Source organism: Canis aureus, chromosome 23, assembly GCF_053574225.1.
Source record: "Canis aureus isolate CA01 chromosome 23, VMU_Caureus_v.1.0, whole genome shotgun sequence".
Taxonomy (NCBI): domain Eukaryota; kingdom Metazoa; phylum Chordata; class Mammalia; order Carnivora; family Canidae; genus Canis; species Canis aureus.
In genome coordinates, this window is record NC_135633.1 from 24,562,953 (window position 1) to 24,576,121 (window position 13,169).

Genomic DNA, 13,169 nt, shown 5'->3' on the forward strand with positions numbered 1-13,169 from the left:
GGTACTCCTCAATAGCCAACTGTGGATCTGGTGTTCTTTTTGGCTTCTGTGTCCTGGGAAAGTATACGCTGGGTATGGGGAAGGGGGGGCAGTGGGTAGAGAGGGTCTCTGGAGTCCTCCCAAGATGGGCCCTGTGCCAAGCTGGATATTGGCCAGTTCCCAGTGTAAAGTTAGACAGGGGGATGAGTAAGGAAAGGCTAGAAGAAATTCATTTGTGTTACCATGAACTTTATGAGGGGCTTTTTTCCAAGTTTCTTCCCAGGCTCATTAAAATCAGCCAGAGGAAAAACAGAATAACCTTTCAGTGAGGCCCCATAATTAAGTGCCAGCCCCTCTTCTTCCTGGAGCTTTCTCTGTCCTCTGCCTTCTTCCTGTTGGTGTCCTCTGCTTGGGTCCTTGCTGAGTTTGGATCCCAATGGACCCATTTGCCTTTCCTCAAAGCTCTAGGGCTGCATTATCTTTGTCTCCCAGGCTCTGGGCCCTGTGTCTAGCTAACTCATAACATGGATCCCTGGGGACCATGCTATCTTCTACTCTCTGGCCTTGGGTTTCTGAACTTCTGGCTGAGGAAGGAGGATGTGGTTTCCTTAACCCTCCCCTGCCTCCAACACTAACCATATAAGACCAATGCCATCTGGTTTCTCTTTTAAGAGAAAAAGTAGTGAGAGAATATTTTAGAGAGCTAGAGAACAATTTTAATGTAAAACTAAATCCCTTATGTATTTGAGTAAGCTTTTTAAAAGTCTATAAATAAAGCAAGCGAATTTTAGTTGGCTTCTCCTTGTTGTCTACTTATCAGTTTTACAACTCTTAAGTTTTGTATTTACAACCCAGAGCACACTAACTCAAACTATGCAAAAATAGACCATGTCAGATAAGGCCATTCCATCTCAAACCATGTCAAAACTAGTGATGACAGGAGCTCTAGGTACCTGCAGAAGTATAGCCTGACACTCACTGCCATCATCCTTGAGCTATCTCTGTTGTTTCCCTAATCCTTCCAAACAGCTAAAATGGAGTAGCAAGAAGTAAAATTCCCCTGAAAGAACCAAGAAAGGGACAATATACATAAACAATGGTATGCAAGACAGTGGGCATCAGGCAAGAAAGTACAGTGAGCCCTGAGATAAGGGAAACAAATAGTTTTGTTTGTGGATTCCCAGCTTACTGTCCTAAGAAAGCTTCCATGTTACAGTACAGGGAAGGAGAGTCCAGGTAGAGTCCAGAAGACACCCTAAGTTAAGGACATGAAGATGAAGAGTTCAGGAAGATCAAGCCAGCTAGATTTGAAGAGAGTATCAAAGATGAGAGATCTACAGAGAGAGAGAACTCCAGAGATGTAGAGGGCCCTCCTTCAGCTGAGGTACCAATCAACACATGCATGTGAACAAGCTACCTAAAGCTGGGGAAAGGGCCACCTGAAAAGATGAAAGGTAACACTATCCAGTGCTCACACAGGGCCAAGGACAGTGACTGTTTCCACTAGCCAGACTGGAAAACTTCAAGATTCACATAGCTTTAGAGAATGCAGAAGGATCTTGTCTCAGTAGCAGAGAATAATTAACCTTAGAGTGAGCATGGCTCTGGTTCCACCTAACAAATCTTAAAAGCAAGACCCAAATGACCTAACTATGTAGAGGTAACTTGACTGATTCCCTGAACAAAGCAGAAGAATATCTAGAGGGATGCAAAACTATGCAGCATCAAAATAAAATCTGTAAGGTCTCATAGTTGATCAAATTGCCAAATATGCAAAGAAGCAAGAAAGAATTACCCATAATGAAAAGAATAATTAAGATTAATCCAGAACTAAAACAGATTATTAGAGCTATAAGATAGATATTAAGATGATAATCATAATAGCACTAAATAGATTAAAAAGTTAAGTAGAGACATGAAAGATATTTTTAAAAATTGAAATCAGGGGCATATGGGGGGTTCAGTAGGTTAAGTGTCTGCCTTCAGCTCAGGTCATGATCCCAGGATCCCAGAATGGAGCCCTGTTCAGTGGGGAGCCTGCTTCTCCATCTCCCTCTGCCCCCACCCCATTTATGTTCTCTCTCTCCCCACCCCCATCTCTTTCTCAAATACATAATACCATTTATAATATCATCAAAATATGAAATTCAGGTAAGTCTACTAAAAGACATGAAAAACCTGTACAGGGATCCCTGGGTGGCGCAGCGGTTTAGCGCCTGCCTTTGGCCCAGGGCGCGATCCTGGAGACCCGGGATTGAATCCCACATCGGGCTCCCGGTGCATGGAGCCTGCTTCTCCCTCTGCCTTTGTCTCTGGCGCGCTCTCTCTCTCTGTCTCTCAGTCTTTCATGAATAAATAAATAAATAAAATCTTAAAAAAAAAAAAAGAAAAACCTGTACAATGAAACTAAAAAACATTTCTGAAGGAAATTGAGGGAAACCCTAAAATGAAGAGATATACCTTGTTTGTGAGTTGAAAAACTTAACGATGTTAATTCTTTCTAAACTAACCTATATCAATTCAGTACAATTCAAATCAAAATTCCAAAAGACTATTTTGTATAAATTTTAAAACTGCTACTAAAATTCCTATGAAAGTACAAACATTGAAACCACCCTTGAAAATGAATAACAAAGTGAAAGGATTGACAATACTGATTTCAAGACTTCTTATAAAGCTACAGTAGTCAAGACAATGTTACTGACATAAAAACAGAAAAATAGGTCAGTAAATTGAAGGAAGAATCAGAATGAAACCGACACATATATAGATAACTGATTTTCTACAAAGACACAAAAACAATATAGTTGACCACGGATAGTCCAGTAGCATTAAAATAACTAGATACCTATATGAAAATAAATTAACTTTGATCCATACCTTGTGCCAGATACAAAAACTAACACAAAATAGATCACAGAGCTAAATGTAAAACCCAAAACTATAATGCTTCTAGGGGAAGAAAAAAAACGTGGATTTTTTATGTGTGTGTGATTGTGGTGATGAGTTTTTACACAGCATGTGCTATGAAATAACAACTTGATAAACTGGACTTTATCAATTAAGAATGTTTTATTTTTTTAAGACCATTAAGAGGAGCAAAAGACAAGTCACAGACTGGTGGGAAATGTAAAGTATATATCTGATAAAGTGGTTATATGCAACATATTTTTTTAATTCAAACTCAATAATAACAAAAAACAATAGAAAAGTGGCAAAGACTTACAGGCAAATAAGCACATGAACAGATGTGACTTAGGTACATTTTGAAAGTACAATGAGATACTACTATAGACCTATTAAAATGGCTAAAATTAAAAATATAGACTACAACCAAATGTAAGCTAAGATGCCAAAAAATTGTAACTCTCATATAATATCAGTGGAAATGTAAAATAGTACAACCACTTTGGAAAATGGTACAACCACTGTGGAAAACAGTTTGGCAGTTAAAAAGTTAAACACATACCTCCAGTATGATCCAGTCATGTCATTCATAAGTATTTACACAGCAGGAAAACACACACACACACACACACACGTCCAACAAAGACTTACATGTTCATAGCAGCTTTATTTGTAACAGTCAATTCAGAAACCTCCTAAATGTCCATTAACAGACGAATAGATAGACAAATTATGATATAATTACAAATAGAATGCTATCTAGCAATAAAAAGAATTAAATTACTTATATATGCTACAGCATGGATGAATCTCAAAATAATTGTGCTGAGTAAGATAAGCCAGGCAAGAAAAGGAGTACATATTGTATGATTATATTTATTTGAAATTCTAAAAAATGCAAACTCATGTAGCAAAAAGCATTTCAGTGGTTGTCTGGGGACTGGAGCGGGGGTGGGGGGTGACCAGGAGAGAGAGATGTGAGAGATTGTAAAAGGGTATAAGGAAACTTTTAGGGGTGATGAATATGTTCATATCTTGATTGTGATGTGATTTTATGGTTATGTACATGTCAAAACTTATCAAACTCTACACTTTAAATGTGTGCCCTTTGTTGTATGTCCATTATACATCAGTAAACTATTAAAGATTAAACTAAATACACCCAGGGGCTGAAGGCAGAAAATACCTGAAAATACCTAAGTCCCCATTCCACAGGTCTTAAGTGGTTGAAATGTCTAAGGTCAGATGCTGTAGCAGCCATGGAGGTGTGAAGTTCATCTCCTTCACAAGAGCCTGCTGCTGGGAGCACAGCTGATTGACAGTGCCAGCTGCTGCTTCCCTGGCTCTACCACCATATTAGCAGGAAGGCCACACTTGCCCAGGCTACTCCCCCTCCCCTGCTAATGACAGTACTGACCCATTCTTGCCAATGTAGGAGTCTTCTGATGAGAAATTTTTGCTTGGGCCTGCTTCTTTGGCCTGGCCAAAACCTTCTCAGAACCATACTTCTGTATTAACACATTCCTGGAAAGAGGAATCCAAGATCTATTTAGATATCTGGAAACAGTCCAGTGGGTTGGATGCTCCAATCACTAAGACATTGAACAAGATCCTAATCCTCTCAGCTCTGGCAGGGACTGAAGGCATTGGGGACGTTATTCTGTTCACCTACCACCCTGTGAGAAGATATGGAGGACCCGTGAACGGATCTCCTTGGTCTTGGCTCCATAGACAACAGGATTGACCACAGGTGGTAGCAGAAGATAGATATTAGCCATAACCACATGGAGCATGGAGGTAGGACCCCCCAGCCTGTGCACCACTGAGAGCCCAATGAGGGGCACATAGAAGACCAGGACAGCACAGAGATGGGAGACGCATGTGTTAAAAGCCTTGAGTGCTGCGCCCCGAGAAGACAGATCCAATACAGTCTTCAGTATGAGGATGTAGGAGAGGCCAATGAAGAGGGAGTCCACACCCATCACTGAGAGGATAATGAAGAGTCCATATACTACATTAACCATGGTATCAGTACAGGACAACTTCATAATATCTTGGTGCAAACAGAAGAAGTGTGTGACAGTATGTGTTTGGCAATATGACAACCGCTTCAGGATGAAGGGCAGTGGGAAGAAGAAAACAAATCCCCTGGTAAGGGCAGCTAGTCCAATCTTGGCCACAGTAGGCCCTGTGAGCACAGAAGCATGCCGCAGTGGATGGCAGATGGCCACAAAGCGGTCAAAAGCCATGGCCAGCAGGACAGCTGACTCCATGGCTGACAGAGCATGGATAAGGAACATCTGAGCCAGACAAACATTGAATCCTATCTCCTGGATGCCAGTCAGGAAGAGGCTGGCCATCTTGGGCATAGTGACAGAAGAGAGGACTAGGTCAATGGTAGAAAGCATGGCCAGGAAGAGGTACATGGGCTCATGCAGGCGCCTTTCCACACGGATGATAAGGACAATGGCCAGGTTCCCCAGGGTGGCCAAGGCATACATAAAACACAGTGGAAAAGCTAGCCAAAAGTGTATGTTAGGCCCCAGGCCAGGAATGCCCACCAGCAGGAAATATGCTGGGTGGACCAGAGTTCCATTTGGAGTGGCCATGACAGGAACCATGAGCTGAGGCTTCTGCATGCCAAGTCCAGGGTCTATGAAGGGGAAAAGGAGAAACACCATTTAGTCACAGCTCAGAAGAGAGAAAGGACTTACAAGGAAAAGGCACTGGAGTCATGATGACAGTAGCAAATAGAAAATTAAGTATTTGTGATTCTGAACTTCAGCCTCTCTGTGCTCTGATTCTCCTTATACACACTTCCTAGAAGTCCCATTAATCTCAGTGTATGACAATAGCTCTGCTTTTCCAGAACTGAAGCTGTGGATCAGGGCATTGCTCTTAACTTCTTCTTCAATACAGTGGACCTGCCCAGAACGTTTCACACTGACCCCAGCTCTTCTAGTGCATGTGAGTTCAAAGTTGGTTTGGGACCAGAGTATAAGACTCTGACTGTGGTTGCTAAGACCCACTCTAATCTGATTTAGGGCAGAAAGCAGGGGTTTGGTCTGGCATTAGGTTTCAAGAGACAGGTTTGTGTTTAGGCCTGAGGAACATTCCCAAATTTCCCTGATAGAATCATCTGAAGCAGTTACTGAAAACACTATCCCTAAGGTCTGACTCCATGCCCACAGTATCAGAATTTCCAGGGTAGAGGGTCCAGGAACCTAATTAAAAAACAGTAATTCCCCTCTCCCCAGGTGATTTTTGTTTTTAATCAGGGAGATTTGTGAAAAGCAGTTCTGGTGTTCTGGGAGGTGGGGAGATGGGGGTGAAGAAAAATGATCTTTTCCAGCCCTCAATAAACAGCATTTTTCATCAGGATCTCTGGAGAGCCACATGAGAGTCAGTCCCAGATTGTGCAGGGCTGGGGTATGACATGGAAAGGAGATACAGCTAAGACATGGAAAGAAAAGCAGTCTATGCTGTTGCTGGTGCTGTGTGGTATCCACAAGGCATCGCCCCCCTCTGCCACTCACTACTCTCCCCAGTGATCACATAACCACCAGGCTCAAATTCCTTTGTCTCACATACCACTCTGTTCTAGGTTTCTGTTCTGAGATCCAACCTTATAATCTGTTCCCTCTTCATATTTCTACTTGGATAGCTTATAGACCTCACACTCATCTTGCCCCAAATAAAACCCCTTCTAAATGGTACCACCCATTCACCCAGGTTATCCAGGTCAGGGCAGCTAGTCTCATCTTGACTTTTCTGCTCTTTTAACTCCACACTGGGATTTTACTTTTCCAACAGCAAAACTAGACATGTTTCTCAGTCTCCTTTTTCATTATCGATCACCACCACCACTACCACCACCGGACATGTATTTGTCCCACACGTGTAATTTCCCTGGATAAATTCATTCCCCTTGCCTGTTTCTTAGGTGAAGGGTAGGAGGCTGGAACTGAGGAATCCTTATTGGCTCTAAGACATAGTTTGGAATGGGCCTCACAATGTTTGAAGAAACTCCACTTTGGTAGATGGCTGAACAAGGTCTGGGATCCAGGCCGCTGTAATCTGGGACGTGTGCTGCAGACAGACCTCTCCAAGCAATCCAGTGAGCTGAACAGAAGCTGGGCTTCTCCTGCAGTGATTCCTGGCTGGATCTGGGGGCAAGCCTCCCAGCCACACCTCTTCTCCCCTCCCCTCCCCTCCCCTCCCGTCCCGTCCTCCCCTCCCTGGGCTGAGCCTGGCTCACTCAACAATAGTGCCTCTGACCTAGGTCCCCACATGTTTATAGCTTCTCCCGGGCCCTAGGGAGTGTGAGGGATGATGAAGAATAAATTAGTCTGAGCTAGTGAAAGGGAATAGAAGGGAAGGGAAAAGAAATGGGTAGGAAATATCATAAAGGGAGACAGAACATGAAGACTCCTAACTCTGGGAAACGAACTAGGGGTGATGAAAGGGGAGGAGGACGGAGGGTGGGGGTGAATGGGTGACGGGCACTGAGGGGGGCACTTGACGGGATGAGCACTGGGTGTTATTCTGTATGTTGGCAAATTGAACACCAATAAAAAATAAATTTATTATTAAAAAAAAATTAGTCTGAGCTCCCTGGTAGCCACACTCCACTCAAGTGCCCAAGAAAGGCTGAGCCCTGACCCTACCCAAAGTGGCTGTTCTCTGTTACTACTATTGTTGTGCCCATGATTACGTATCAGAGAAACCACCAAGGAGCCGACACCGATGCAAACATACGAGGGTTTATTTACAAGCTCGAGTCTGGGTCCAAGTATACTCCACACAGCAGAGCAAGGGCTTGGACCCCGAAGTGGGTTACAGCTGGGTTTTTTATGGGCTGGTCTAGGGGATTTTCAGAAGGGGTGGAGGAATTTTTCCCATTCCAATATGGGGGAAAGGGTGGGGGAGTTTCTTAAGATCTGATATGGGATTCTCTGCCGAGGGCATTCTGAGCTCTGCTGTCTTTCTGATATGGGATTCCCTGTCAAGGACATTCTGCAGTTTTTCTTGTAAAGTTCAGGTCTTATTCACAGGGGCCTAAGATGGCTGTACTTGTGCTAATGCTAAACTTGAGGTGGAATGGTCTTTTCTTGGCCTCCACACTATTCTAAGGTTCAGAAGACTAGAGGAAAGGTGAATGCCATGAGGCAGAGAGAAGAGGGATTACCTGCACTGGAAGAAAGGCGTGGACATGCACAGCCAAGGATACTTATGCTCACACTCCCCAACAGTGCTATCCAAGGGGATCCAGACTGTGCTCAATAATAGCCTCTTTTGGGATCCCCGGGTGGCTCAGCGGTTTAGTGCCTGCATTCAGCCCAGGGCGTGATCCTGGAGACCTGGGATCAAGGCCCACGTCAGGCTCCCTGCATGGGGCCTGCTTCTCCCTCCGCCTGTATCTCTGCCTCTCTCTCTCTCATGAATAAATAAATACATTCTTAAAAAAATAAAAATAACAGCCTCCTTTTTTTTTTTACCTTGTCCCCTTGTGGTCATGTTGGGAAACTGCAGTCTCATGGCTAATGGAGCCTTAGCTCTGAGACTGTCTCTTCCTGGACCTAACTCCATGGTCTTGAATTTGAACTCCTTCCATTGCAGTATACTGCCCCTTAGCTCTTCTTCCCTCTCAAGTCAGCTCTTTCTTCGTTGGGCCGTTAATCCCAAGGCTGTTGTAGTACCAGAAATGGGACAGTGTACAGTGGTTATTTAGATGTGGGGCTCTGTCAGAAACAGAGGTCTCCAAATTGAAGTCCAAACACTTGTTCATCATATGACCACCTCAGCCTCAATTTAATGTGATATTAGCAATTCTCCAGTGAATGTGTTCATTTTTATTACTTGAAACAACTGGAAGACCCAAAGAAATAGGAAATCCAGTTGAGATAGTGCTACAGCAGCCAGAGGGAGAAAATACATTGGGAAGGAAAAGCAGACAGCAGTACAGGAGGCTGCTGAGGGATCAAGCACTACAGGAACTGAAAAGAAAAGATTACTTGCTACCTAGAGAAAGGCTTGTGGGAAGAAAATCTTGAATGCAGCAAGTGAGTCAGCATGTTGGGAAGAAAGGGAGAAAGTGGATGTAGATTACTCCGAATAAGTTTGCATATGAAGAGAAGTGACATGGGCAATATGTGAAGAACTGATAGCTTTCAGGAGTTTTTAAGTGTGTTTTTTGGAGCTACAAGAGACTGAACACAAGTATATGTGACGGAGTTAATAGAGAATCTCCCTGTTCTCCCCACATTCCTGGTGGGGGTCTTCAAGGCTATGACCCTTCAGCCTCTATTTAGTAACCATGAGGAATCTTGCCTATTCTTAGTTTCTATTTCCAAAACAGACCAGAACCAATATTCTGAACTGCAGACACGGTAATGTCTATTGGAAATCACTATTTTGATGCTCCCTAGGCACTACAAACTCAATGCATCAAGCTAAGCTCATTATCTCTGATCCCCAGTCTATGCTCCCAATCTGTTTTCTGTTGCCTGTCACAAAATAACTGTTACCCAAGCCAAAGACCTAGAAGTCATAATCTCTGCTTTCTCCCTCCCTCTCCTTGCTTCTCTCTCTCTCTCTCTCTCTCTCTCACACACACACACACACACACACTCATACCTCCCTCTCTAGCCACATACAATCATTTACCAAGTCCTCATTTTACTTTCAGGAGAGCTTATGAAACAGATGATCTTTCTCCATCTCCTTTGCCTTCAGTCCAGTTCAAGCCATGATAATCTCTCACCTTGATGATCAGAATAACTTTCACTGACCAACTCCACTTAAGATCTTTCCTACCAATTACTGTCCACACTGTGGCTAGCACGATCTTCCAAACATGAATCACTCTGTAGCGCCTTTCCATTGAGATTAGAATGCAAAGATGAAGTTCATAATGCCACCATGCCATCTCAGTGCACCTCACCATCTCCATCTCCAACTACTCTATCTCCATTTTTTGCCTACCAAGTCCCAGATGCACTGAAATTATGTCATCACTCCAATGTCCATGCTTTTTCTCATCCTTCAGCTTTCATGTGTTTTTTTTTTTTTTTTTTCCCATGGTAAGAATACTCACACCACTCCCTGTTCTGATGAACTCTTAGCCTTCAGATCTTCCTTTCTTAGGAAGATTTTTATTGACCCCTAACCTTGGTGAGACTACTTTACTCTTTTCTCTTTGTTTCACTTAGAGCATTTAGCATTATCAGATTATTTTCATACTTATGAGTAGATCTTATCATCCTTTTCTTTGTAGGGGGATGGATACTGATGCACATGTTTAAGAAAATATTTAGTCATTCTTCATTCACTTGTAATAGTGGTCCTCTTCTTGATGTTCATTAATAACTCTCAACTCTATACTTCAACTGAGGCATGTTTAATGGGCAAGACCCCTTTAATTTTTGGTAACAACATGAAGGAACAAGCCAGCACAATTTTAGAATAGAGATTTTTCACAGGAACTTTTCAAACATTTTTTCACTCATTACAGTAATAAGAATAGTATCTTTCTAGTAAGGTGGGCCATGGTATGACTTTTTTTTTTTAAAGATTTTATTTATTTATTCATGATAGTCACAGAGAGAGAGAGAGGGGCAGAAACACAGGCAGAGGGAGAAGCAGGCTCCATGCAGGGAGCCCGACGTGGGATTTGATCCTGGGTCTCCAGGATCGTGCCCTGGGCCAAAGGCAGGCGCTAAACCACTGCGCCACCCAGGGATCCCCATGGTATGACTTTTAAAATAATAGCATATCCCTGTATTTTTTCTATATTTTTCACAAGAAATAAAGAAAAAATCATTTAATGAAAACAGTGTTAAAAGATCCATCCAATAGTGGAGAACTCTGGCCAAGGAGTACTCAAATTCTTGGCTTAGGAGGTCCTAAATGATAGGAACTCACCAATAATATTTCCCCAGTCCCATCTCATAACACTCTAACTGTCCATAAATATGGACCTGCACTGGCATTCTCATTCTTTCAGTTCCTCAAATGCAACTTCTCTTTTCTTACACCCATTATCAAGCATTCGCTCAAACTCTAGCTTTGTCTGGAAGGTCAATCCCTTTGTTTCTCTCCTCTATATACTAACCATTTTCAGTAGCAACCATTACATTTTAGGTGATGCTTCTACAAGGAAATCTCTCCTTAAGAAAATGTACTCTTACTTCCAAGGGTATCCAAATTCCATTTGTAGATGAATAAAGCCATTCATTTTTCTTAAAAGATACTGATGGATGTGTTGATACAAAGCTACAAATGCTCACCATGAAAGGAGAGCATGATTTTACCTGAATATAAAAATGATTTCTTGCATTAACAACCAATAATCAGGCAAGAAAAAGAAATATATGCTGAGATTTAGGAAAAAATATTAATCATTATTTATGGATTAGTGGTTGTATATGTATAAAAATCCAAAGAATCCATCGACAAGTAATTTAAATTAATAAGAAAGTATATAAAGGTTGCTGAACACTGATAATTTGAATTAATAATATATAAAGGTTACTGAATCCAAAGTCAATGTATAAAATTACACTATATTTCTTTATAAAATACACATGATTTTTTAAAACATGTACAATGGTATAGAAAAATCACGTATCTAAGAATAAATCTAGCAAAGGATACAGAGGACCTTCTACACAGAAAACCAGAAGGCATTTAAGAGAAACTGAAGAATAAATGGAAGAAAAAAAACTATGTTCTTTTATAGGAAAATTCAATAATGTGAGTAATTATCTCCAAAAATTTTTCTACATATTCAATGCAATCTTAATAATATTTAAACAGCTCATTTTGTAAGATTTGTTAAGATTAACCACAAATTTATTGCAAAATATAAATGGCTGAAAATAGCCACAACTCTCTTGAAGAATGCAACCAAATGGGAAAACTTGATATATCAAATAGCAAGACTTACTTTAAAGCTATAGTAATTATGAAAGTTTGATACTAGTGCAGAGTAGACAATTGGGCCAATGAACAGAAATAAAAGCCCAGAAGCACACCTACTCATTTACAAGTTGGGTTTTTCCGTTTTCATTTTTGTTTTCTACAATTTATTTATTTGAAAGAGATAGAGAGCATGTGCAACCCCACAAGTAGGAAAGGCAGAAGAAGAGGGAAAATCTCAAGAAGACTCTGCACTGAGTGTAGAGCCCAACACAGAGCTCAATCTCACAACCCTGAGATGATGACCTGAGCCAAAACCAAGAATCAGACCCTTAACCAACAGCGCCACCCAGGCACCCCAAGGACCAGTTGTTACAGGACAATGGTAGTACAACAGAACAATGAGGAAATGGTATTTTTAATAAATGATACTGGAATTGCTGAATATTCATATGAAAAAAATTAAATTTGAACCCTCAGGTTATACCACTCACGGGTATCAATTCTTTATAGATTATAAATGGAATTATAAAAGGCAAAGCAATTCAACTTTTCAAAGTAATATAAAAGAATATTTTCATGACATCAGGTAAAGATTGATTTCTTAATGCCAGCCAATTCATTCATGAATATTTATTTATATGTGACAGGAGCTCATCTAATTGATGGAAATACATCAGTGAACAGAAAAGATAAATGCTTTTGTGGAACTTAAACACTACTTACTCTGATTTAGCATTACTTTGTAGGTATATCTGTCTAGATGTATGCCAAATAGTCTACTTTTCTTAGAGTTCAGAAATTTTATCTGAAATTAAGTATAGAACTTTCATTTTATGAATGAGAGAGTATCTTAAGATTTGAGTCTTTATGGAAATTTTTCCTAGTTATTTCCTTGATTATTGATTTCATTCCATCTACTCCAACCCCTCTTTTTCTTTCTTCTGGAATGTCTATATTTGCCCTCCACGTGTATTGTCTTTTTTTTTTGCTCAAGTCTATGTATTTGCTGAAAAAAAAAGAACTATATGCATGATCAACTTGAGAGATTTTCCCAGAATACTGTGCTAAAAGACAATGGCTACTCTGTTCCTATTTAGTTTCTCTCTCTCTTTTTTTTTTTTAATTTACACCTCAGAGTTTTAGGGATTCAAGAAAATGTTCCTATCTCTTCTCCCTCTTCGTTCCAAACAACCAAACTTTGCCCACAAAATTTGCACACTATGCTTTATGGTTATTATTATTTCTAATTGTTTGCACATTGCTTTTCTTCTGTAGTCATCTTCTTGTTTTAAGACAACAGGATTGGGATCCCTGGGTGGTGCAGCGGTTTAGCACCTGCCTTTGGCCCAGGGCGCGATCCT

The 13,169-nt window shown here is 41.0% G+C and overlaps 1 protein-coding gene and 1 long non-coding RNA gene across 3 annotated transcripts in view; both read right to left on the bottom strand.

The window, feature by feature from the left end:
• Positions 1 to 13,169, bottom strand: part of LOC144294813 (uncharacterized) — a 91,324-nt gene that overhangs the window by 70,058 nt on the left and 8,097 nt on the right. The window lies entirely within an intron of this gene.
• On the bottom strand, positions 3,357 to 5,715 carry LOC144295460 (olfactory receptor 51D1). The gene has a single exon (XM_077867859.1). The coding sequence runs from the start codon at positions 5,565 to 5,567 to the stop codon at positions 4,551 to 4,553; it is 1,017 nt and encodes a 338-aa protein (XP_077723985.1). The 5' UTR covers positions 5,568 to 5,715; the 3' UTR covers positions 3,357 to 4,550.

Excerpts from the sequence above, each read along its gene's own strand:
- LOC144295460 (XM_077867859.1), bottom strand. The coding sequence starts at position 5,567 with ATGGTGTTTCTCCTTTTCCCCTTCATAGACCCTGGACTTGGCATGCAG.